This window comes from Monodelphis domestica, chromosome 4 (genome assembly GCF_027887165.1).
Source record: "Monodelphis domestica isolate mMonDom1 chromosome 4, mMonDom1.pri, whole genome shotgun sequence".
Classification (NCBI taxonomy): domain Eukaryota; kingdom Metazoa; phylum Chordata; class Mammalia; order Didelphimorphia; family Didelphidae; genus Monodelphis; species Monodelphis domestica.
Genome location: NC_077230.1, coordinates 319,157,914 through 319,184,585, shown reverse-complemented (window position 1 = coordinate 319,184,585; position 26,672 = coordinate 319,157,914). Strand labels below are relative to the sequence as shown.

At 36.9% G+C, this 26,672-nt stretch overlaps 1 protein-coding gene across 6 annotated transcripts in view; it reads right to left on the bottom strand.

The window, feature by feature from the left end:
- Positions 1 to 13,078: 13,078 nt before the first annotated feature.
- The window catches only part of SPRYD7 (SPRY domain containing 7), a 31,697-nt gene continuing 18,103 nt past the window's right edge, over positions 13,079 to 26,672 (bottom strand). For 2 of the 6 annotated variants that reach the window (XM_001368591.5, XM_056794828.1), the window contains one exon: positions 13,079 to 14,049. In XM_001368591.5, the coding sequence (XP_001368628.1) occupies positions 13,952 to 14,049 (98 nt within the window). In that variant the 3' untranslated portion in view covers positions 13,079 to 13,951. The other 4 variants (XM_007495406.3, XM_056794831.1, XM_056794829.1 and 1 more) reach the window with 3 other exon arrangements.

Genomic DNA, 26,672 nt, shown 5'->3' with positions numbered 1-26,672 from the left:
TCTCTCTCTGCTTCTCTGTCTTTCTCTTTCTCATTCTTTCTGCCTTTGTATTTCTCCTCTCTCTCTCTGGTTCTAAGTCTCACCACTCTTCCAAAATCCTTGTGAGGCAATATCGCATAATGGATAGGGAATTAACCTTGAAGCCAGCAAAGCCTGCCGTCTAGGTTCCAGTCCTACCTTTGCTATTGCTAAGTACTGATTGTGGGATTCTGAACATCACTTAAACTTTCAGTGTTCCAGGCAACTCTCTAAGAGAGAAGGTGTCCATATGCATTAAAAAAAAAAAAAACTTTATCAGCTGTCTTAGAATCAAAACTAAATATTATCCATAGGTAGAAGAGCAGCAAAGGTTGGGCAATTTGGGTTAAGTGATTCAACCAGAGTCATACAGCTAGGAAGTATCTAAAGTAAAATTTGAACCCAGAACCTCCTGTTTCCAGACCTGGCTCTCTATTTCCAGAGCCACCTAGTTGCCTCTCCACATGCATTTGGTAGAGGAAACTTCCTCAGGGTAGTTTGTTTTGCTATTAAATAATAAACAGGTCCAGTCATTACCTGTACTCCTTTAAGGGAGAGAGTGATAGATAAATAGATGCAGATGGATAGGGAGATGATAGATAGATAGATGGATAGATAGATAGATGGATAGATAGATAGATAGATAGATAGGTAGATAGATAGATAGATAGGTAGGTAGGTAGAAAATACACACACACACACAAATGATTGTTTAAGGGAAGAACTCAGTGTCTGGTACCTTATCTTGCCAGCTAATCAGCAGAATCTTCCTAAGACGATTCAGTTTCCTGGCATGGCTCTGGTACCCTGTTCAGCTTTCACAAGCATACATCAATGAGGTTGGCACAATGGCTCTGTAGACCTTCAGGATGGTAGGCAACCTAATACCTCCCCTACTTTCTTTCAGTGCCTCCCAGATGTTGAGCCAACCTCATCCTCTACCTGGACATCCTTAGAAAGTATGCTGCTAAAGTAAGTGAACTTTTCCATAGCATTCACAATTTCTCCATTTACTGTGATCACTGGTTCCATATTGAACGGTTGGTGTACTTAATTTAATGATCATTAAGTATAATTTATGATTGTTCATTTAAGCTCATAATAAAAGGCAAAATTTATTTAAAAATAAAAAGCATTGTATTTGAGGTCCAGAGAAGGCAAGGGACTTGTTCAAGTCTAAAGGGCTGGTGAACTGGCAAAGCCTAAATGACCTTGGTCATTCTAACCTTTCCATCATGCCACAGTGCCTTTCTATATCACTTTGCTTCTGGTATCATATCAAGGAATCTTGGCAAGTAAACAGATGCCTAATGAAACAGTGTTTGCATCCATGTTGCCCATATCTATCTTCACAGTTCTCTACTTACACATCCTTTGTTTTACTCCTCATTAAAATGTTGGGAAATGTGTAAATTTTGAGTTATGTAGCACAAATGGATTTGAAATTCAATTTGTGTTTGCTTGTTAGGAAGAATTCCTTAGATTCACAATTCACCTAATCAATCTACCCTTTCCTTTTCCTGTCCAAAGCCCCTATTACCATTATAACAAGTCTCTGCTGTGCCATGTTTGATTCTGGCTTTCCATGGACAGGGAGGGGCTGCTTTTGTCTCTATTAGTTAGTGCTATGATTTTATAATGTCTTATAATCAAAAAGGGGGTTGAGTTTAGGCTGTGCTAAGTTCTAGTTGTTTGACCCTGGGCAAGTCACTTTTGGTCTTAAGTTTCTTTATTTGTAAAATTAGTGTTTCACCTCTTATACATATGAAGTCATGCAAAACATCTTGCTATATTTTCAAAAACAAAGCAAGAAAAATAAAGGGGAAAACAGATGCTTTAATTGAATACTCTGAATCTGTCAGTTCTCTATCTAGATAGCATTTCTTAGAATGAGTCCTTTGGAGATGTGTCCTCCTTACTAGTGATGAGGTACCCCATAGGAGAATGCACCCCATTCATGCATGAGGGTATATTGTCAACCTGTTTGCTATGATTGTTTGTTGATGTGTTTTAAAAACCTTTACCTTCAGTCTTGAATCAATAATGTGTTTTGGTTCCAAGACAGAAGATCAGTAAGAACTAGACAACGGGGGTTAAGTGACTTGCCCAGGGTCACACAGTTAGGTAGTGTCTGAGGCTAGATATGAACCCAGGACCTCTCATCTCTAGGCCTGGCTCAATTCACTGAGCTACTCAGCTGCCCCCTTGTTATAATGTTTGATTAAATATTTTCTAAAATATTATTGGATCCTCTGGTTGCCTAGGTAAAATGAAACACATAGTAGAAGCTTTCAAACTATGGTTTTGAGTGGATGCTTTCCCACAAAGTACCAGTTAGTTTTCTAGGGGAGCACTGTGAAGAGGGGCTCTGGTTGCTACATTAAGATGGTAGCTAGGAAGCTCAGTGGATTGAGAACCAGGGCTAGAGACGGGAGGTCCTGGGTTCAAATCTGGCCTCAGACACTTCCTAGCTGTGTTATATAATAGAAAATCTGTTACCCTAAAAAAAAAGAACTACATTTCCAGGAGCCCACTGACTTCCTATCATTATGTTCTTCCTGTAGGTAGGGGATATTAGGCGAGGAGATGGAAGGTCCCACCTCTTTACTTCCAGTCCTAAGTTTGGTAGTGGTAAGGCGGGTGTTTGAACTGGCTGATCAGCCATGGGCATGTGGTCTTTATTTTGTATTTTCTTTATTCCTTGACTTCTAATGGTCATTAATAAATCTCTTAAAATATAATATTTTTATTAGAGATTTAATTTTTACAGTGTGATCCTGGGCAAGTAATTTAATTCCCATTGCCTAGCCCTTAACAGTTCTTCTGCCTTGAAACCAATACATAGTATTAATTCTAAGAAGAAGGAAAGAATTTTTGTTTTTGTTTTTAAAAAGATCATCATTAAGGAAGAAAATCAGGATGAATACAAAAATAAGTTAATTTGTGTCTTTACACTTTTTTTTCTGAATTTTCATGACCATATTCTCACTATCACTCCTTCCTATTATCATAAACAAGAAATGACCATAACAAAAAATTGAAGCTAGAACCCCTAAAAATGATACTTAAGAACAGAACTGTGCTCTCCTGGAGCTAAAGAAATACCATATCCTTTGCCAAAAAGGAGTGGGCATCAATCATGTGTTTGATCTAGTTCTCATGGTGCATCACTCTCCCATCCATCTGATTCAGACCCATCTTGGTTTGGATTGTGTCTTATGATATAATTCCTATTGAACTTGGGTGACTCTAAACTTATGCTTAGGAATATGATGGAAAGCATTGTTAACCCTTTTGAAAGGAAGGTGCATAGTATTACATGTTGACAGGCTGAAGGCAGTATGATTGCTCAGAGGAAGAATCAACTTGGCATTCATGGTCAAGACTTTTTATTTGGATTATTTTGAATGGAAATTAGTTCTCCTTCCACGTGACAAGTAAATTTAGACGGCAGAACTCTCCCTTTGCAAGTTTATATTGGCTCAGCAATCTGCACATGTTGGAGACACGTGCTTAAGCACACACACACACACACACACACACAAGGCAAAACTATGGGACAATTTATTGGTCATAAAAGAAGAGTCTGTCTTAATAATCATTCCAGACATGATATGGGAGGAGTCTTCAGATGATGGATTTGAATATATAAAGGCAAAAGGCAAAAAAAATTTCCAGACAACAGGAGGCCATAACTTTTGCTGTTCACCAAGGCAATGGCTTATGTAAGAGTTATAAGACAATCTGGGCATTTCTTCACATTAGGAGTTGTCATCTTTACTGAACTTGTGTAACTTCTCTGAGAATATGGCGTGCTGTTTATACTATGTATTTGTTTTAGAGTCAAAGATCTGTTCAATTTTCTTTTTCTTAAAATTAACCAATCCAGAAATTTCAAAAAATGGGCTTTCATTTCCCTGATGCCATCATTTTAAAACTTTCATAAATATTTTATTCCTTAGGAGGCTTCAGGTAGAAATGGATCAGTTGATCTGTAAGGCTACCTACTTCAGAGATCTATTTATCTTTCTGATTGTGTTAAGAGTATCATCTTTCTAACGTCTGTCCTCCCTTCTTCCTTTCCTGGAAAAAGTAGGAGACCCTTTCTCATCGTATTCCTAGTGGGGGTGATATTCATTCAGTATGGAGAGCCTTCATGCTCCACTTGTATCTATGCAAAGTTGAGGACCATTTGCAGTTTCCCACCTTGATGCAGCAAATTCATGGGAGGACATGAATGGGAATCACATAGGGCAGGCAAAAGTGAATGGTTTGTGATCAGTTTTCTTGAATACCCACATTGATGGAATTACTGATTTGGTGGATTCTGGAGAATGACAAAGGCTGTCTTCCAGGCACAGATCCATCATGAAAGTAGCCACAACTTGTTTGTGATATTGGTATTTTCAAATGGCCAGAGATCCCCATTGGGGAGCTTCCCTTCTTCATCAGAGAAGTGTCCAGTCAAGGGCAGTTTTCTCCAATATGCCCATGGCAAAGTCCGTGCTTGGCAGGTATGTTGGAGTCACACTGGGTCATACTACCCTAGGAAACCTCCTGGAATGGGGGAAGGAAAGACAATGGCAAGCCTGGGCACTGGAAACATTTCCATATCAAAGGGCACCGGTGAAGTCACTATGGTCACCTGGTTATAGGCTGCTCCTGCTTTACCATTCTAAGTGTGACCTCTCCCTATAATCCCTATAAGCCCATGCATTACTTATATCAGCTCCTTCTAGAACTCTGAGATGGGGAGAGAGTTAGATCCTGGAGTGGGTATTATAGTCAGGATCCCATGTAAAAGTTAAAATTAAATCTCAATAATAATATTATATTTTAAGAGATTTATTAATGATCATTAAAAATTAAGGATTAAAGAAGATACAAAATAAAGACCAGCCCATGGCTGGTCAGCCATTTTTTAGTCAACCCCACTCACCACCATCAATGCTGATTCTACATCAGAGAGAGAGAGCCTACAAAGTCCACTACCTTTATCCTCTGTCTACAGGAAGTACGTAATGACAGGAAGTCAGTGGGCTCTTGGGATATGTAGTTCTTTTTTTAGGGGTAACAGATTTTCAATCATACAGCATCCAAAAGAGAATAAAGGACAGCTCAGAGGGACCATCGCAGACGCAATTATTGCTGACTTTATAACACATGGACATCACCTAGATCTTTAAAGTGCCTAAGATCTCAAATAAGTTTGTCACTTAGCCTGGTACACAAAACTTCTTAGAGACAGATGCAGATGCCACAGGGGAACAAAACACAGGGAAAGTATAAAATGGAGATTTGAACCCCAGACTTCAATCCTCAGAAGTCCTTGGTACTTCCCAGAATTCCCTATAATCTCACCTGAGTCCCCACCTGGGGGAGATCACAATTTGTATTTAAACTGGCTGTAATGCCCACTTCGGCCTCTCTCTTCCTCTACTTGGAGATGGCAAGAATGTAGTGAGTAGGCTGTGAATGGGCTAATCAGCCTAGACACATGTTTTATTATTCTGTATCCTTGATTTCTAATAATCTTTAATAAACCTCATAAAATATAATACTTTTATTACAGGAAACTAATTTAATTAATACAAAAGTCACTCAGATAACTAAGCCTCTGAGGCTGCTTTGCCTAGCCGCAAAGAGACCTCCCTTTGCTGTTCTCCTATCTCCCAAAAGACACAAGAGTACTATCACAGCATAAATAGGCCAGCATAAAATAAACAGAAATTCTGTCTAGGCTTTGGCTTCTTTTCTCTCTTGTCTACAGGTAACTTCGGAATTGAGGGAGACACTTGTGTCTTCATTAGAACACTGGCAACAGCTACTGTCTCACAAATCATCAGCCCTGACTTCCCAAATGTGAAAAAATTAACATTTTATTACGTTATCTTTCCCCCAAAATTTCAATCTTAAGTTTGAGTTCCTCTTTATTAATTGTGAAATAAATGTAACTACTGGAGAAGAATCCTTTTTTGGTCTTTTTTGGTCTCCCTGTAATACAGAAGCTTTTGGGGTAGTAGTCATGATTTTGATTATCCTTTCATAATTTTTATCTTTCAAATTTTAGGGCAAATATGAAATAGAAGAGTAAGTCACATACCATCTCATGTTACAAAATAATCAACTTTAATAGAATAGTCATTTATAAAGATTGTTACTATATTCATTTGAACTAGCAACATTAATCCTATTTTTACCAGAAGACATAAACTCTTGTTTTGATCATACTGTTACATTTAAACAGTAGAAAAGACACAGAGAAATGAAGTAATTACTCAGGTAATTTACTCACTACAGAAGCCAGGTTTTTATATGAAATCTCCAGGCAATTGTGCTTAAATAGAATTGTGTATTGTGTTTTTTAAATCTTGTTATATTCCAAATAATTGAGTGGCATAAAGATTTCTGGACCACTGTTTTTCAAAATGTAATTCTTTAGTTGGAAAAAATAATAGCCTTTCAAATTAAACTCAGACTTAAATAAAAACCGATTTCTAACACTGAAGGGAGGGGGAAAGTCAATCATAAATCTTCTAACAGAATTTGTTATTACATAGGATTTTACTTGTATTAGAATAGACTGTGAGCCCACTTTAATCTACTTCTCTGCTCTTTGGCTATTCATAAAGCCTCAGAGAAAAACCCTATATATAACATATGTTATATATATAATGTATAACCCAGTGGAATTGCTTGTCAACTCCAGGAGGGGGGAGGGAAGAGGGGAGGGAGACAACAGGAATCATGTAACCGTGGAAGATTTTTTTAAAATAAAATTTAAAATAATTTTAAAATACCAGGCCTAGAGACAGGAGGTCCTAGGTTCAAATCTGGCCTCAGACACTTCCCAGCTGTGTGACCCTGGGCAAGTCACTTAACTCCCATTGCCTAGCCCTTACCACTCTTCTGCCTTGGAACCAATACACAGTATTGACTCCAAGACAGAAGGTAAGGGTTTTATTAAAAAAATAATAATAATTAAAATATATAGAGAGCACAATATATGTATGCATATATATTTAACCTTTCTTCCCCAATTCCCATATCCATCAAGGAATCATAAAAAAAAATATAGTATGACAGTCCCAAGTGAATCAAACTCATCCTCTCTCACTCACTTCCTAAGATCAAGGTTTGCTGTCATTTCCAGATGTGAAGACTATGGGGGGGGGGGGGGGCCTCAACTATACCAGTCATGGAGATCCTTAAAGACAATAGTGAGTATGGAGGGCAGTTTCTGGAAGAAACTAAGAACACACAATTTCAAGGCTCAGACCACCATCTATTCTGATGTCCACAGGTCATCCATGACATCACAAAATAAGGATCATTCTAGGTTCTTCTGAACCCATACTGAATCCCAAACTACTGGGCACTGTTAGATTTTATGGTTGGACTGAATATTTAATTGGTTGCCAGGGATTTAATTTCTAAATCCCAAAAATGAATGAATAAAGTAAAATGGAATTTATGGTAGTTTATTTTTACAATAGAGGAAAGATATTAAGGAAGAGAGAAAAGGGGGAGAGAGACAGAGATAGAGACAGAGAGAGAGAGAGAGAGAAATAGCGCTCTGGCTTCCTCTTGAGCCAGGTAGAAATTCTAAGGCTAATGGGCCTTTCCCTCCAGAAAGGGCAAGGAAGGAAGTCAGTCTTTACACTCACCATGTTGTCAGTTCAATCAGTACATTCTTTTATCAGCCTCAACTTCAGCAGGCTTCACTCCAAGTGATTCCTTTCAAGTCTCTCTTCACTCCAAGTTGGAGTGTCTGTTTCCACTTTTAAAGACCTTTTCCTCTTGTGTCACATCCCTTCAATTTTATGTCTACCAGTCACAGCCAACGCTTCACTCCAGGACTGCCCACTCTTTCACACATGGGTCACAGACCTCCCACTTAATGTATGAAATGGTTGTTCACACCATTTTGTGGTTAAAATCCAAAATGAGTAGATTTACATATTCAACTTTAAGTACTGTGTTTACACTTTGGGGATTAAAATCTAAAAATAGGGGATTACAACTTAATCTTCACAATCAAGGAAGAGCTAAGTACCTTCATTGTTACAATCAGGGGAGAGTCAAATCCAATCTTCACAGCATCCATATCTGGATGTATCCCCAAATCACTCCTACTAAGTCACTCATGCTATATTATCCCTTATCCATTATCTCACTACTCATAATTCATCCTAATACACTTGCCTTGCAATGCTCAAGCACTCTGACTACAATGTCAAATCTCCAAACTGATGGAAACATTATCTATCCATCCATGCTTTGTTCTCCAGACTCCCCATCCTCGATTTTTAAAAGGGGTCTGATCTCCCACTGCTATGCCATGAGAGGCTTTCTTCCAATGAAATGTTTTCTCTTTGAATATTATGGTCATACTTGAGAGATACAACCATAGACCATTATTCAACAATCCCTTTAGCAGCATCAAGTGTGACGTAAGGAGGGAATGCTCAACAAGGGGATATTCCACCCAAAGTTTAAATGGAAGAAGAGAAATTCCCTATCATGTCACTCAATTGTGGGAAGTTAACAATGATCTCTTAACTGCTGGAATCACATACTAGCAGAGCAGAGACAAACTCAGATAGTTAGTTTTGGGTAGTGACTGAACTGAAACAGAGAGGCATGATGTTTAGTCACCAGGTTAGAGATTACATGGCATGACTATGAATCAGGTCTAAATCTGTGCTTGGATGTGGGGCCCCAGAAGTAACTCTGGGTTTGGGGAGGATAATTGGGGTTTGGAACTCAGGAGATGGGGTAAATCCCTGATGGAAAAAAGGATTTCTAGAGTAAGGATCTTGAAAACTTGATTGATGAGAGCGAGGAATAAGAAGGTGGTTATCCTTGTCAGATATTCTACATTGAAATTGTTTTGTTCCATTGTTGTATCTGAATGGTAGTCTCTTTAGAGGAAAAAATATATACAAATCCAAAGAGAAGCTAGGGGGCAATGGATAGAACACTCATAGGACCTGGACCTGAGTTCAAATGTAGCCTCAGATACTTATCAACTGTGTCACCCTGGAGCCAGTCACTTAACTGCTGTCTCCCTCAGTTTCCCCAGCTGGGGATAATAATAGATAGCACCTTCTTCATAGGTTTAGCAGGTTCAATTATATGTGAAAACTGCTTTACAAACTTTAAACACTATTGTAAGTGTATTATTAAGGAGCACAAGTCAAAATTGAAACTTTAGCCATCTGACTCCAAAATATGTTCTTCCCATCCCTCTGCCTCATAAGGTCCTTTCTTGCTCTAAATGCTACATGACTGTTTAATTTTAGCATTTTGTCAAGATAATTTTAGGGTTGTGACTTAAAATCTATATTTAATTGGTCACCAGGGAAATCCCAAATAAAATACCAAAGTCAGTCTGGAAATTTATGGTAACTTAATTAATGTGGAGGGAAGGAATTTAAGGAGGGAAAAGGATATAGGATTCCTCCTGCCTGGCCTGTTCCCGGGGGAGTTTAAAATTCCCGCCTCTAGGTCTCTGAAGAAGATTAGAGGCTTTTAAGGGGATAAAGTTGGAAAAGTAAAGGAGGAAACTCAGCCAGACACTCACCACCGAACCAGACAAATAGCTTGTAGCCATGCTAAGATGCCAGAAGGCTCAGCATGCTGCTCTCAGTTAACTCTCCACCGCCAATAAGGTGCCGGAGAGAGCAAAAATCCCAAATATATAGACCTTTCACCCTTGTGTCTCCTCCTCTAAATTTTCATGTCTACCAATCATATCAAAGGCTTTTCCCCAGGACTGCCCATACTTTTAGTTCTCATCTTCTTTGATTTGATTATATCTTTAGAGTTACTTACCACTAGTTTGTTAAGTTCACCTTTTGTGAGTTACTGAACCTTTTTGTGATTAATTTAACATTTATAGATACTTAACACTTTTTTGTATTAAGATCTAAAAATAGACTTAGCTTAAAGTTATAGCTTCCCTATAAGGTGAGAACTAAGTACCTTCATTGTTCAATCAGGAGATTACAACTTTAGCTTCCCCTAAAGTATAGTCTAAGTAGGGTGGAGTAATTTAGAGTTTCCAAAACATTCCTGATTTTGTTAAACTAAGTATCTTCATTGTAACAAACAGGAAATAGCTAAATCCAATCTTCACAGTTTGCATAGATGGCCTGCTACATTTGCTTGGATAAATGGATTTTTATGAGATAACTTTTACACAATATATTAGGACAAAATAGCAAGGAACAAAAAGATACTGAACTTGACAACCATACAACTGTGTACAAACTAAAATGAATGGGGACTTACATATCCTATTACTATTAAACACTGAAGTGATGAGATCATGTCAAAAAAATTTCTCTGTTCATCTAAAGACATGCTTCCTTTTTAAGTTCTCCAAAGTATTCCCAGAGAAGGAACTGACAACCTGGATTTTGGAAAAACTCTGATGCAAAGTGTTTTTTTCAGCACTGTGTTTGGAAGAAAAGGTAGTTTTGAGAGAGTGAATTTGTTCAAAAGACTGCATTTTATAATAGAGTAACATTATAAAGCTGGGAACAACAAGGTGGGTGTGGAATAAGCTTGGTGCCCATCCCTTGGATGGGTCAGTCATGGAACCTCTGTGGGCCTCTTTAAAAAGCTAAAGCTACTTGAGTGACCTACTTCCCAGGATGTTATGAAACAACTGACATGATTGCAAAGGGGCTTTCTAGTGATAAAAAATTATAGAAATGAAAGCTAAAACTACTTTCAAATGTGATTATATCTTCCCCTCTCTTTGTTGAAGAGGCAGGGGATTATGGATTATAAAAATTGTCAGACATGGTTGACATGTTGCTTAGTTTTGCAGGCCTGCTTTATTTCCTGCTTTTAAAATGTTTCTTACAAAAACATAATTCACTGGATAAAGGAAAGGTGAAGGTTATATTGCAAAATAAACTGACATTAAAAATTATCAAAAGTAAATTTTAAAAGAGTAAATGCGCCTTTTTGGTATTAATATAAAGTCACAAACTGAAGGGTGGGCTAATTGAGTTCATTTCAATGTCTTCATAAACCTTCTGAGGGCATATTTAAGATTTACAGAAAACCAGAGATTTATTAACAACACTACAGTATTGGTGCTTGATAAGCAGCTTAGTAGGAATATACATTTTGCCAGATTTCCCCAACAAATGGATTAGCCTGTCATAAACCTTCAGCAATGCTTCATTCCTAAGGTTATAGTCAGTGGTATATATGTATGTATGTATGTATGTATGTATGTGTAGAATCCTCCTCTCTGCTTTGAGAATCCCAAAAATCCCTCCAGCCCCATGCTCTATCATCTGGGCATTGGGACAATATAAGGTAAAGAAGAGAGTGTGCCGCTGCTCTAAGATTTTGGAGACCTGGGTTCTAGTTGCCACTGCCTGAGCTATTACAGATCACTGTGAACCACTCTAGATCTCAGTATCTTCATTTGTGAAAGGGAAGGGATTGAGGAGGTGACTTCTACATTTCTTTTTAACCTACTCTGTATTTAGTTTGCTAAACTACAGTGACTTTGCCTGTGAAGATTAAATTTAATTCTCCTCTGATTGTGAAAATTAAATTAACTCCCCTGCCCATTTTTAGATATAATCACCAAAAGTATAAACATCTCACTTAATCATTTAGTGGAAAGGTCTGTGACCCATGTGTGCAATAGTGAGTGATGAATCAGAATTAAACTGACTATCCCTGGGCAATCCTAAAGCAAAGCTTCAACTGTGATTGGAAGATGTAAAATTTGGGCAAGGCACAGGAGGTGACTTTTGAAATGAGTCCAGCAGGAGGGTTCCTTGGCTCTGTCTTGTTGTTAGGTTTGATTTTCAGTCCCCTAGGAACATTCAGTTTGTGATCGGTAAGGAAGGGTATTCAGAGGTCTGAACTTCTGCTCCTTCTAGGTCGCCATCTTGACTCTGCCTCAGGAAGTGACGCAAAAGAAAGTGTCTTTAAAAGGGAGTTACAACTTCCAGTGGAGCAGAATTTGTGGGAGATTCATCTGAGATTGGCCTGAGATGTTCAGCTGGTGAAGAATCTGCTGACTGGATCCTGAGACCCTTTATGTGGTGAGATTGTTCTTAAATCTCTCCCTTTCGACTGACATGTGGTGAGTAAAAAGAGCTGACTCCTTTCCTGGATTTTCTGAAGAGACTAGCCTCAGGAGAGACCTATCCTCTTGAGAGAGGCTCTCAGAATTCCCAGGTCCTCGGCTACAAGGGCCAAAGCCTCTCTGGTTAAGCACTAAACTCCCTCCCCTGCATGTTTTTGAGCCAGGGGTTGGAATAAATTATTTAGTGCTCAGGCTAGATATCTTACCCTATCCTCTTCTCTGATTTTCTTACTTCACTCTTTCTATATTTTGTAAATAAATCTCTTTGGAATAAAATTACTGGTGACCCTATTCTTAAATAATCCAGTCCAACCTTTTTATATGATAACCCCTTTTTCTCCCTTACATGCCTTAAGATAGTAAAGGGCAAAATCTAAGAGGCATCATGGACTCACTTCCTTCTGTTTATTTATTGTTTTTTAAACCTTTATCTTGTGTCTTAGACTCAATACTGTGTACTGGTTTCAAGGCAGAAGAGTAGAAAGGGCCAGGCAATGGGAGTTAAATTTGTCCAGGTTATATGCTAGAAAGTCTCCGAGTTCACATTTGAACCAAGGACCTCCCATCTCTAGGCCTGGCTCTCTATGTACTGAACGAGCCACCTAGCTGCCCCCCTTCTCTTCATTTATTTACAAGTTTACAGGATTAGAGCTAAGGTCCAAGGGACTTTGGAGTCTTTCATTCTACAGATGAGGAAAACTGTAGCTCAAAGAAATCACATTTTTGACTTCACCAAAATCATACAGTTAATCAGTAGCAGAGGAAGGATTTGAATCAAAGTCCTTTGACTTCATTTAGTGATCTTTCTACAGTACCAAACTATTCCAAACCCTGAAATAAATGTCCCCTAGTATACAAGGGAGAACTGGGCTCACCAGATATAACTCACAAATTAAAAAGAATGTGTTTTCAGTAGTGAGTTGTGATATTGAATTTCACCTTAACCATTATTCATTTTATTGTTCATTGCAGAAAAACAAGACATTTAAATAAAATATTCCAGAAAAGAATACTATGATTTACAGTTCAAGTGTAAAGTTTCATCATAATTTTCCATTGTGTTTCGCCAGTGTATACTACATCACTGATCAATTCATAATTACTCTGAGTAGAATAACACAGCATGGTGGTCTTCATAAATATTTCTATTGTTCCTTTTTCACATTCAACATGATGTCTAACAATCATTAAAAATATATAAATCTATTCTTCCTTACACAAAGGAAATACAAAGCCATGAAATATACAAATTAAACATACATTTAACATTTATGAAAAAGAGCAACATTTATACTGAAGAGACATGCTGGAAAAAAACAAGCTATCAGTTTTACATAATTGTCACTCTTCATTCTGTACACAAAAAAAGACAGTATAAAAGAAGATAATAGGACTGCGGACTCTTATGACAGTGCTTCTCTTAATAGTGTACAAACTTTAGAATTAATAAAATCACAACCGACTTTATCCCTATAACTTAAATCAAGTGTTTCATGTAAGAAATAAATTTACTTTCTATGTCACAAGCATCCAAATTTCCATTTAATACTGTTTGTGAATTTCCATTTATACATATAAGAATAAAACTGTCCAAAATGCAGATTTTTCACATCAAAAAACACAACCTGGTTATTTAATCATAATTCCGCTGTTGTGTTTAACCTATTGCATCCTTAGATAACTTCACAAACATTTATTAAAAACAGAGAATATACTTCCTATGGATCAAGTGAGGCTTTATTAAGATGGTAGTAAATGCTTTTTTTTAGGAGAGCGTAGAAGTAGAAGTTTTCAGTTTAATTATATTCAGAAGATCTGCTGTTCAAATAATATTTTTTCAAAACCAGTTGGAGGAATATGATAAAAGTCACTGAATTGGCAATCCAAAATCGCACTGTCATCAACTAAAGGATAGAAACAAACATGAAATCAGAACTTATTATCTTCATACAGTTTAAGCATAATAGAAATGATTTTGAAATAATGTATGATTTCTTATGATGAATAACATTAATAGAAAACAAAAGGTATAGAAGGTTTTGATTTGTAGACTAAATACAAACCACAAAGCCATTGTACATATTAATATTCCAATCTGTAAAATCACATAAACTTATTTTATCTAAACCCTGACTATCTGCCTTAGTTCTAAGGTAGAGGAGTGGTGAGGACGAGGCAATGGGTGTTAAGTGACTTGCCCAGGGCCACATAGTGAGGGCCAGATTTGAACCCAAGACCTCCAATAGCCCTCACTCTATCCACTGAGCCCCAGCTCCCCCTGAATCTTAGTTTTCTTAAAACTGTTTAAATCTTTTTATTGCTATCTTTTATTTTTATATATAATCATTTTCCAAAATGCAAAATTACTTTCAAAAGGCACATTTAAACTGGCTTATGGTTGTAGCCAATGATGGTGTGAAGATTGGATTTAGCTCTCCCCTGATTGTAACAATGAAGGTACGTAAGTTCTCCCTTGACAGTGAAGATAAAACTATAATCCCTGGTCTATTTTTAGATCTTAATCCCCAAAGTGATAACTCGTTATTTAAAGTAGATCTATCCATTTTAACTACAAAAAGGTGTTTACTAACCAAAAAGGTGGTAATTAACCACAAAAAGGTGTTAACTAACTACAAAAGGTGTGACACCATTTCATACATTGAGTGGGCAGTCCTAAAGAGGAGCATCTGCTATGACTGGTAGACATAAAATTTAGGGGAGGTGACACAAGAGAAAAAGGTCTTTAAATAGAGGAGACAGAGACACAAAGATTAATCAAGAATGATTCACTCAGAGTTGGACTGGAAGAGATCAGACACTCAGACTTGGAGTGAAGATTCAGCAACTTGGGCTTTTTATATATATAGTGACTTGGGATTTCTCCTTTTATCTCTTCCTTAATATATTTCCTCTACTGTAAAAATAAACTACCATAAATTCCATTTTACTTAAGTAATTCATTTTGGTACTTTAGAAATTAAATCCCTGATGACCACCAATTGAATATTTGATCCAACCATAAATTTAATAATGGCTAAAAAACAAAAGGGCCCTATTCTGTGACTTGTAACTGGGTGAGTCTAATGTTCTAGTATTTAAGACATGGCTAAAGGTGAAACAGGTAAAACGGCACAAAGGAAGGGTTGGCATCATTTTCAACCACATTAAAAGATATGTGATTTTCAAAAAAGGGAAACTTGCTTTCTACGTAAATTAGAACTGATAAACTGCAAGGAATGTGCACAGTGGTAGAGCTCAAAGACCCAAGATTAGGTTTTTCTACATGGTCCCATATCTTCCCATACTTCTGACCCTTCCACATGCAAGTGAAGGAAATGCACAATTCTGAGACTGTCATGGCTTATCCCACAGCTATGACTCAGAATGAGATATTAGTGGTAATAGTGGAGTTAAATCATACATTAATATGTTCAAAAATACTTCGTAGCTTTCACTTGTAAGCCACAAAGATTTATATCATTTAGAGGATGTCCTCTCCTTTTAAAAATGGACATAATTTATATATTTTTAAAATTTCTACCATCATGTAATTTACTGTCACAAGTCAAAGCTATAGCACCTCCATTCAGTTGGAATGGTCTTAGAACATAAAAAGGACTTCAATAAATCAGTATGTACTGTCTACTTGTCTTTGCCACATATTCAAGGCTAGCTGGAAAGACTGAAAAAACTTACTTTCAAAAGGTAAAATTCTGAGTTTTGCTTATGAAGAATAATTAGGATGAAATTATTAAACTATTTTTCAATTGGACAGAAATACACATCTCAGTTTACATGAATGCCACATAAAGAGAAGTAGTAAAGAGTTAGCAACCTTCAAGTCAGGAAGACCTGAGTTCGAATACTGATTCTGCCATATAATATGTGGCTGTAAGCAAGTCAATTGAGCTTCTTAGGCAATGAATCAATTAACCAGCATTTATTGGGGTTTACTATGTACTAGATAGGAGGCAGTTAGGTGGGCCAAAGGATAGAGAGCTGGATCTGGGGTCAAGAAGACTGAATTCAAATCTAGCCCCAGACATGATGTGTGGCCCTGGGCAAGTCACTTAACCTCTTCTGCCTTAATTCACTAGAGAAGGAAACAGAAAACCACTTTAGTATCTTTGCCAAGAAAACTCTATGGACAGAGTCCAAAGGGTCATAAAGAATTGGACATGACTTAACAACTGAAAAAAAAAAAACCATACCAGATACCATAAGTACCATGGACGCAAAAAAGGGACAACAAAAATGTGTTCCTGCCTTCAGGGGATTTATATTTTAGTGAAAAGTCAAAACGTACATAACTAGATCAATTTAAGTTATATATAGAGCAGATGGAAGGGAGTCTAGAGGGAAGGTACTTGGGGGGACTAGGAAAAGTCTCCTGAAGAAGGTTCAGCTGAGTCTAAAAGAAAATCAGCTGTGGGGTATATTGAATTTGAAATGTCTCCAATCCATCCAGTTTAAAATGTGTCAAAGGCAGTTGGTGATATGGGATTAGGGCTTTGGACAATTCTCTAAGACGGTAAGTTAGCGATGTTTACTAGTAGGAATTTTCCCATTAGGTTCTTCCTGAATCAATTACAGACCCTTCTCTTCCATTCAAAAAAAAGGATGCCTCAAAATTCTACTTCAAAAGTTCATGATATCATTGGCATCATTACTTCTATACAAGTAGATCACAATTCCTTTGCTTTTTTGTAAATTTAAATGCCTTAATTGGTTTCTGTGGTCAAAAAAACAACAAAAAAAACCATCACCTGCTAGCCATCTGGTGATGAGCCTCTTGAAACAGCAGTCTTACCCAATCTGGTCTGACCCTTATACTTAAAGCTTTTTCACCTTGGTAAAACTCTATAGGGATTATGTTCTTCTCATACAACTGTCAATGATCTGGGGCCATCTCCATTCCAATATGAAGCCTTGTATCAGGGCTAAAGGAGGGCCAAATAATTATACAACTTTATCTCAACACAGCCAATCTAAGAAGCAGAATTAACAGCAAAGAAAATTTTATTCATTGTAATTGCTTATAAAATTAATCCTAACACTCTAATGCAAATATTATCAACATAGCAATGGGTTCAAATCAAGAAAACATGTAATGCCCAGTGGATTTATGCGTTGGCTATGGGGGGTGGGGGGAGGAAAAGAAAATGATCTATGTCTTTAATGAATAATGCTTGGAAATGATCAAATAAAATATAATAATTAAAAAATAAAAAAAATAAAAAATAAAATTAATCCTAAATCAGCAATATCAGGTTTGACTTATCAGATCAAACAGATTTCCTATTATATTACACACACACAGAACAATTGGATGGAATTACTTCTTTGTTTCTCCAAAACACACACACAAAAACCTATTTCATACAAATCTAGTTTAAGGTCAGATTCTAGTGCTCCAAGGAAAAATCTTTTTGGACTGACTTTCAGATGTTAAAATCACTGAAAACTTTACTGGTTAAAAAAAAAAAAGGACCAATGATAAATATAGCTACTGAGTAAAGTAAAAATATTCCATGTTCTGGTTGTATTTTGAAACATTTATGTCACTATGTTTATTTCAGATGACCTTGTCATTAAATTAATATAACTGAAATTGTTAACTGATAGGCACTACTCCAAGAATATCTTAAAATTCTGTTTTCTTTATGGCCCTAATCTAACAGACTCTAAGGAAAAGGATTAAATAAACCACTCTTGGGAATTGCTAAATCATATGCTACAAGAACACAAAAATGGTATAGTTGATTTACGCTAATCCTACATGAAATAAAGACAAGTATATAATAAATTCTTAATTATCCAAGATAATAGGAGTGAGCATTAGTATGGGAAAAATTTTTCTTAAGTGTATAATCTACTTGAGATTTTCTTTGCTCCATCTGAGATTAAGAAAACAGAGACCTGAAAAGCTAGAAAAGCAAAGGGAGTCAAAGTGGTTAATGCCAACATTTTTCTTATTTCCTTTGATACAGGCATTTTCTTAAGTTGAATTAGGCACTAAAGAAAAAGGGATCATACATGTATATAGTTTGGCAGGAAGCTGCACTGGTTCCAAAATACAAGATGAGGAAAGCCCTATCTAAGAGAACACACCTAAGTCCCCCAAGGGTTATGTAACCAACCAATTTATAGAAAACTGATGTGCAGGTTATCTACAATTGACCATATATGCAGGTATTCTTAAATGAACCACAACAGTTTGTTAAATATTATAATCAAAGGTAGAATCACCTCAATTTCAAAGCACACTTCTGTAATTAACTTTGATTTTTCCTTGACAATATTTTGGGGCCAGCAATCTCTAATTGCATAATTCTACTCCTGTTCCTTAAAATGATACATCTGGATTACTGGTCTATATCCAAATTGCCTCTTTAAATGGCACTAACAACTTCCCCAAATACTGATCTGAGTATATCTGAGTATCCTCTTATGGCACTTAACCAGCTAATGCCTCAAATTAAAATTCTTCTTTATGAAGCTTAAGCCTTCTAACAAATTTTTTTCTGATTTCTCTAAGTTGCCAAAAATATTGCCAGCTACAGTTATGTAAACCCAGTTGGGCTCTAGATGTGTTTTACCCCACTCTCCCTTAGATTCCCAGGTGCGTCCTTCTACCTGAGAATGTGCATAGGGATTTTGTGCTGTTTTTTCTCAGGGATGACTCTTTGCCATTGTGAGTATACTGAATTGCCCTTTTGTAACTTTCTAGTCTGCTATACATGATGAATTGCAGAGAGTGAATGCTCAATTGACATCTGTCATCATGAAGGACAAATTCTAGAAGGTAATTTCAGATTTAAACAAGAGGGTTTCAACTCTGAAATTCTAAGAGCCCATGACTAAATTTTCCCTTTCTTCAATTCACTGTTAGACACCAGCCTAACAAGGTCAAGATTTGATTCAAAATTGTTTTTAATGTGTTGAGAAAATGTACAAAATAGAAAAATGACAAAAGAAAGAGACTTCAAAGTTATCATTAATTCATCTCTTTAATCTTCTACATGCTGAGATTTATTTTCATTTCCATGGGTGGAGAAGTTTCTTGAAAACACCAATGATCTTCAAAATACTTTATTCTACATGACAACAATGAAGGAAAGAATTATGCCTAAGAATGGAATTTTCCTACTTTTGTGGTATTGAATAAGGGCTTAAGACACTAATTGGTCTTAACGTGTCTTCTTCTCATAAAACAGTATAGTAGTAACAAAGTGCTCTTAAGCTAGAAGGTTAAAGGCTACTTAAGAGCTAATAAAATTTAAACAGATGAGTGCAATTTTGCTTAACTGTTATAATACATTTTTACCTGACACACTTAATATACTAGTTAATAAACTAGCCAATAAATACATTAAGGGTTCAATAAAGAGTAGCAACTATACCACTGTTTGATTCAACAAGTGCCTACTATGTGCGAGACACTGAGAAGCAAACATTTTACTGGGCAGAAGGGAGGGAGGGCAGCACAGCACACATCAGAGATAAATGCAATTGGTATACCAAGTACATACAAAGTAATCTGAAGCTCAAGGTGGGGCTCATACAAAGGCACAGAGGTGGAAATGGAATGTCACACCCCATGATGTGGAGCAGGGAGGTTTGGCCAGAGTCTTTAATGCGTGACAAGGGGTCAGGCTGGAGACAAACTGGCAAGGGCTGCCACTGCCAAACAGAGGAGTTTGTATTTTACCCTGGTAGCAGCAGAGAAGTTGGAGCTTTTTCATCAGAGAAGTGGCACAGTCAAGACCTAGGCTTTAGAAAAATCAGTTGAAGGCAATGAATGAGGCAGCTACGTGGCTCAGTGGATAGAGAGCCAGGCCTACAATCAAGAGGACCTGGGTTCAAATCCTAGCCATTCGACCCTGGGCAAGTTACCTAACTCCCAACTGCCTAGCCCTTAGCAGACTCCTGACTTGGAACAAATACTTGTGTCTATTCTAAGACAGAAGGTAAAGGTTTAAAAAAAAAGAGAGAGAGAGACAAAAAAACAAACAAAAAAACTCAACATGCAGCTCTGGGGAAAGTTGGATTGAGGGAGGAGCCCAGAGGTTACTGGGTAAGGGCCATGAAGAAGGCTTGATGAGGGCAGATGTGGTCAGTATGGTGGAGGCAGATCAACAAAACTTCTCAACTCTAATAAGGATCTAAATCCCCCCTCCCCAATTTGTTTTTTGAAGAATACACACTCTTTGTACAGATCTTATGGCACTGACAATTTTAAAGAAGCTTCTAAAAAGCCAGGCGGGGTGTCTCTGTGTAGTTTTTGCCTGAAGGTTCCTTTTATCCTGATAAGTGATAAGTGGGTTATTATTATTATAATTTTTTTAAAACTCACATACTAACATAGCATAGTACCTGGCACACAATGGGTGATGCTTACTGATGATTTACCCACTACCCAAATTGTTAATGCAGGTGCTAACTGATATTTTAATTAGTGGCATGTAACTATTTCACAGGATCCTACACAGAATTTGAGCTGGAAAGAATTTTAAGAGTATATTCCTCTCATTTTTCAAATGAGGAAACTGAGGGCCAGGAGGGTCAAGTGAGTTGCCCAGTGTCACACAGCTAGTCTGAGGCAGGATTATAATCTGGATCTTCCTGACCCCAACTCAAGAGTCCATCCATTCCACTCCATACTTTGTCCATGACCATTTTAGGCAAGATTAAGAATTCCAAAATATCACCAACCAATAACACAAATTTAAACTGTCTTTAGGAAAAACTTTGCAAAGGAATTTTCATTTATTCTACGTCTCTCTTAAATACCCACAAATAATACCCACAAACAACAATGATAATCTGTATGAGATCCCTAGGACAAAAGTTATATCTCAGAAAAAAACAAACAACCCTCCAGTTTTTTGTTTTTTTTTTACGATGAAAGAGTGGGTTAAATGAGTAAGCCTCAGCTCTTCAAACCAGAAGGTTCAAGTACGAATGCTGAGTGATCACTGACTATACAAATTCAATCTAAGCAAAATTGCTTGTGAAGCACTCCTTACTTATAATATGCTTTTGTTCCATCATATTAAATTTTTTTCCCTGTTAATCTGTTGGGCACCCCACACTTCCTTGTCTGAAATGCCCTTCTCTGTCCCACCACCTTTTCTTCCACTGTATTCCCATTCATACTCTAAAGCCCAACAAAATGTCCCTTCATCCTGGAGGCCTTCCTTGACCTTCCTCGTGGGTAATAACTTCAAAGAATCACAGACTAGAGTCTGGAAAGGGGCCTCCAAGACTAACGAGGAGTTCTATACCTGAGATGAGGAAGCTGAGGTCTGTGGAGGGTGAGTGACATGTCTGACTTCACACAGGTGGTAACCATCGGAGAGGGGATTTCAACCCTGGTCATCTGACTGGTTTCGTAAAATATTATGTGTGTGTGTGTGCCATATATTCCTGCTAGACTTCAAGTTTCACACAGGCAGATCCCCACAATCCTTTGTATCTCAATAAGTATCTAGGATGACACTCTACAGAGTTTATAATAAATAAAAGTTTATTCAATTTTTGAAATGGAACAGCAATATAATTCATATGAGAACTTGATACTTGATGTCAGAAACATTGTGATAAAACTCAAATTTCCTAAGGAAAGAGATTCAGATTATATTTTTAACATTCATTCAACTAACATTGAAAAAGGCCCTGTGCCATGTCCTTTGGAGGTAACAAGATGAATTGGACATTGTCTCTGCTCTAAGAAGTGCTGTTCACTTAGGATCCATGTCCCAGAAGAGATGCATGAACAAAGTGCTAGAGAAATTTAGAGAATAAGGACGGGTTTCTAGTGAGAAAGCCTGGTGAAAGTTTCATTGAGTTAGGATTCAAGCTAAAATGAATAGGATTTTAATAGGCAGAAACAAAGAGAAGGACATTTCTGAGGAAAGAAGTAAAGGCAAAGACACAGGGAAATCCTGAGTGTGTGTATGGCAGACCAAGTAGTTAGCAAAAGCACAAGGTATATGAAGAAGAACAGTGTGAGCAGATACTGCAAGTTAAGGTGAGACCACTAGAAAAGAGACCTGAATGTTACTCTAAGAGTTTGGACTCAACGTGACAATTATCAGTTGGAAGTCAATGATGGTTTTTGTAGAGGGTAGGGGAATGACTTGTACAGAATGATAGACTAAGAACTTCAATTTAGTAGATATGTGTATGATCAATTGAAAGGAAAAAACTTATCAGGAGACTATGGCAATAATCCATGTGAGAGTTGACAGTCCTGAACTAAAGTTCAGGCAACACTACAGAAAAGTGAGGACGCAACAAGAGACGACTTCCAGGATGCTGACTATCTGGACAGAGATCACTCTTATTACTGAGTGAAAAACTATGAGGTTTTGAGCCTGAATGACTAGGAAAATGTCTTGTCTTGGCCATTTAAATAATATTAACTTTCATTAATTATTATTATCATTGTTAAAGTGGCTAAAATAAGACATTGAGGACCCAAGAGTTTTAAAAGAACTTTAACTTACACAATTTCATTTAATATTCACAAAAGTTCTGTGTGAGGCAGGTGGGGGGGAAATATCCCTATTTTACAAAGAGGAAAATAAAGTTCATCAAAGTCTAGTGACTTGTTCAAGGATATACAACCACTTGTGGCAAAACAGGATGTGAACCCCAAACTTGCTGTCTACTCCATGAATTTTACATATAGCACATGGAAAACACATTATGTACCTTTGCCAAAAAATTATTATATTCCTGAAATCAAGCTGAGTTTTGCATGGTAATACATGTATAAGCCAGATCAAATCATTTGTTAGCTCCAGAAATGGGGAGGGAAGAGAGGAAGGGAGACAATTTGGATCATATAATTTCTGAAAACATGTGGAAATTTGTTTTTACATGTAATTGGTAAAATAAAATATCTATAATAAAATTAAGTTTAACTCATTAATTTCAACTTGTGCTTCTGAACTTAGCTTTATTAATAGTCACTTCCATGCCTTTTTATACGATTCTATTTTATAACTGGTCATGACAAAATTACTTGGAATCAGTCCAAAGGGTTCAAAATGACTTCCATTTTCCAAGATAACAAATGAAAGGCCAAAAAAAAAAGAGGATGATGTGAAGCTGATGTACTAGCTGAAACTAATTAGTCAGTCAGAGAGGCCCAGTATTTGGAATGAGGGCAGAATAGAGCTATATTCATAGCTTAAGCAATATCATTTGGGACAATGTTGACAGATAAATCAAAAATAGAATTAGAGGAAAGCAAAGCTGTATCATTAAACTGAATTTCTTCATTTTATAGATCAAAAAACTGAGGCCCAAAGAAATTTAGTGGCTTGTCAAAGATCAGTGGAATAGAAGCCAAGTATCTCAATTCTCAGACAAGAGCTTCTTCTACCATGCTCTATTGCCTCAACAATGAGGAAAAGCTAAACAACCAAATGGTTTGATCACCACTTACTTTACTGCTTCCTCAATCAAATGACCCACTATAATATTTGATTTAGCTTTCATAACTAAGACAAGAATTATGGGATCAAAATGAGTCATTATGACTCTTAGAACACTAAGAACTGCCCTTCAATACTATAAGAAATAACATATTGCTAATACCATGGTTCATCCTTCCCAGTATTTTCGTGAAGTTAATGGCATTAAAGGATATTGCAGGAAGTAAGAGGAGAAGGGATGGAGAGTATGGTAGTTTTCTTCCATTAATTTAACCTTGAAAGGTTAGGAACTTTCAGTTCTTTTAATGTCTATCTAACTTACCATAATTCAAAAATCCATGTTTCTAAAACATTTTGGAACCGATTTAAATTTTAAGTTCCATAAGGTACAGGTAGTCCCTCTAATTTTATGATAAACCCTATGATAATACACATATAACTCTTTGGAATTGTTTGTCAACTCCAGGAGTAGGGAGGGGAGAGGGGAGGGAGACAACGTGAAGTATGTACCATGGAAAATGTATGTGTAAATTTATTACTGGAATACAAAAAAGAAAAAACATTTTAAAATGAGAAACTCAATTGATACTGTTTAATTAGTGGTTATAGTTTTTAACTACCACCCATTTAGACCTATAATTTCTATAATTGGGCTACATCCCTAGTGCTGAATAGAAAGAGGGAATGTGGAAGCAAAGAGGCAATTTTCCTAGCTGGTATTTTGAAAACATCCCAAGACTCAAATCAAATACATTTCTTCCCATTTTGAGAGACTATAGTTGTAAACTGTAGAAGAGAAACCATTTCAAGAGGGATAGAATTCCTTGGAAATTGATTCCTGAAAATTCAAAAACAGATGAATTCTGGGCAGCACATTTTTGGAAGGTCAATGACAAGCCAGAGTGATAAGACTAGTAAGAATTTATCAGTCTGGTCTTACAAATCTAGTAAAATGGCTCTAAAATAAAAAGAATGGGAGAGGAAAAAGCTAAGCCCAATAGAAGAAATACAATGAAGGAATGAAGGAAGAATAGTTGGGACACCTAGAAGTTCAGAAGAGATAAAGAATGTCAGAAATTAGTCAGTAGTAAAACATTTGGTCTCAAAAGTCTATTCATAAATGCAATTAGAGAAAGCAGGACCTAAAGGAAGGGAAGTTTGATTTTATAAGTACCATGTCTCTGGGTAAATACATCCTATTCAAAAGAAAAAGGACAGGTAAAAAGGCAGGGGCATTGTATATTTGGAACTATATTAAATATATATTAAAAGAAATTAAACCTGGAAACCAGAAAGGGGGAAACTTGGTAGAGAGCATTTAGGTAAAGCTCAAAGGAGCAAGAAAGAATAAATTGTCTTCTATAGACTACTAAAACATAAAAGAAAAAGAAATGAATTGTTCAGGAACAGATCACATGCCTGGCACAGAGGCATAATAGATATGAGTGATGGGAGATTCAATCAACTATGCAGTCATGTGCTGGAGCTGTCTCTAGTCAAAGCTATTTTAATGACATAACTTTATCCTTCAAAAAGCAAAGGAAGCAAAAAGGGGCAATCCTATTCTGATCTAATTCTCACTAAAATGGAGAAAACAGATGGCTCTTTGGGATGAAGAAGGGGAAATGACACAGGGGAAATTTAGGCAATGTGGAAACAAAAGATATCAATTTTAAAAAGAGGAAATGGCTGCTGGTCTGTAAATAATTGGAACTTTTCATCCTAAAGTTTGTGATAAAGTTGTTTTAAAAGTTAGTCATACTCTCTATTTTTTGAGAAATGGGTTCATAGGCTCAGAGGAAGAGCAGAGACTAAATGAACAAAATTCTAACGGGAAATTAGCACAGGAGGCATGGGACACTCAAGCATGAAATTCTGAAGACACAAAATGAAACAATTTTGAGGAAGAAAAATGGGAGATGTCTGAAGATACCACTGTGGATGCATAGTAACTCATCAACCAAATTAAATTTTAAAAAAATGCACACATATAGTGTCAGGAATTTCAAAGCTCAGGATGAAATGAACCTAGTTGGGAAAGCTGAGGCAATGAAAGGAGAAGTTTTGTGTTTTTAAGATATAGTGGGGGTAAATCAGGGAACTGTTTAAAACCAAAATGAGATGCCTCAGGAATAGCACGCATCCTGACACTGGAAGTTCTGAAGCAGAAGCTGGATGACCACTTATTAGTGATGGGGTTCATGCTTTGAGAAAGGGGTTATGATTCTACAGTATCCTTGAGTGCCTTTTTCTTCACTTTTCCTCCCCTCAATGTAGGGAGAATGAGAGTGAAAGAGAGGGGGAAGGAGAGTAGGAGGAAAAGGAAGAAGAGGAGGAGGAGGAAGGAGAAAGACAGGGAGAAAAAGATAAGATAGGAGAGAGAGGGGAGTAGATGGGAAGAGGGAGAGAGGTCAATGGAAGAACCACAAATGCCTGGTGCAATGCTAATGTTCCTGCTTGCATGAAATGTAGATGATTAAGAAAGCCACATGCAGAATGGGGACAGTCACACTTGTGGAAAAAAGTGAACTTATCCCCTAAATTGACTGCTGCATTTCACCTCATGATCTCCTGCAGTAAACCAAGAATCCAATGATCAAATGTCCTTGCTATCAAATACAAAGTAACCAATGTAACCAACATTTAATTTTATGGTTTCTCAAAGAAAGATGTATATAAAGGGTATACCAAAGGTCTTATTGATGTTAATGCAATAAGACTTTGGGGCCGCTGTTTGTCCTCAAAGAGACTCTTTGGTAATTACAGTCCCATTCTCAGTTCTAAAATAATCTTTGTTCTGAGTTTGCCCTAAATTGTTGTGTAATCCTACTATTACTAGGTTCTGTTAAATGACTGCTGTATTCTTCCTTAGATGATTATTAAAATGTTCTACTGAATATTCTATACAACTTACATATATAGTACATACAACAGTTATAAAATTAACATAAATGCTAAACAAAAAAGGGCAGCTAGGTGGTGCAGTGGATTGTGCCAGGCCTGAAGCACTGGGGAGGACTCTTCCAGAGTTTAAATCTGGCCTCAGACACTTACTAGCTGGGTGGCACCAAGAGCACTAT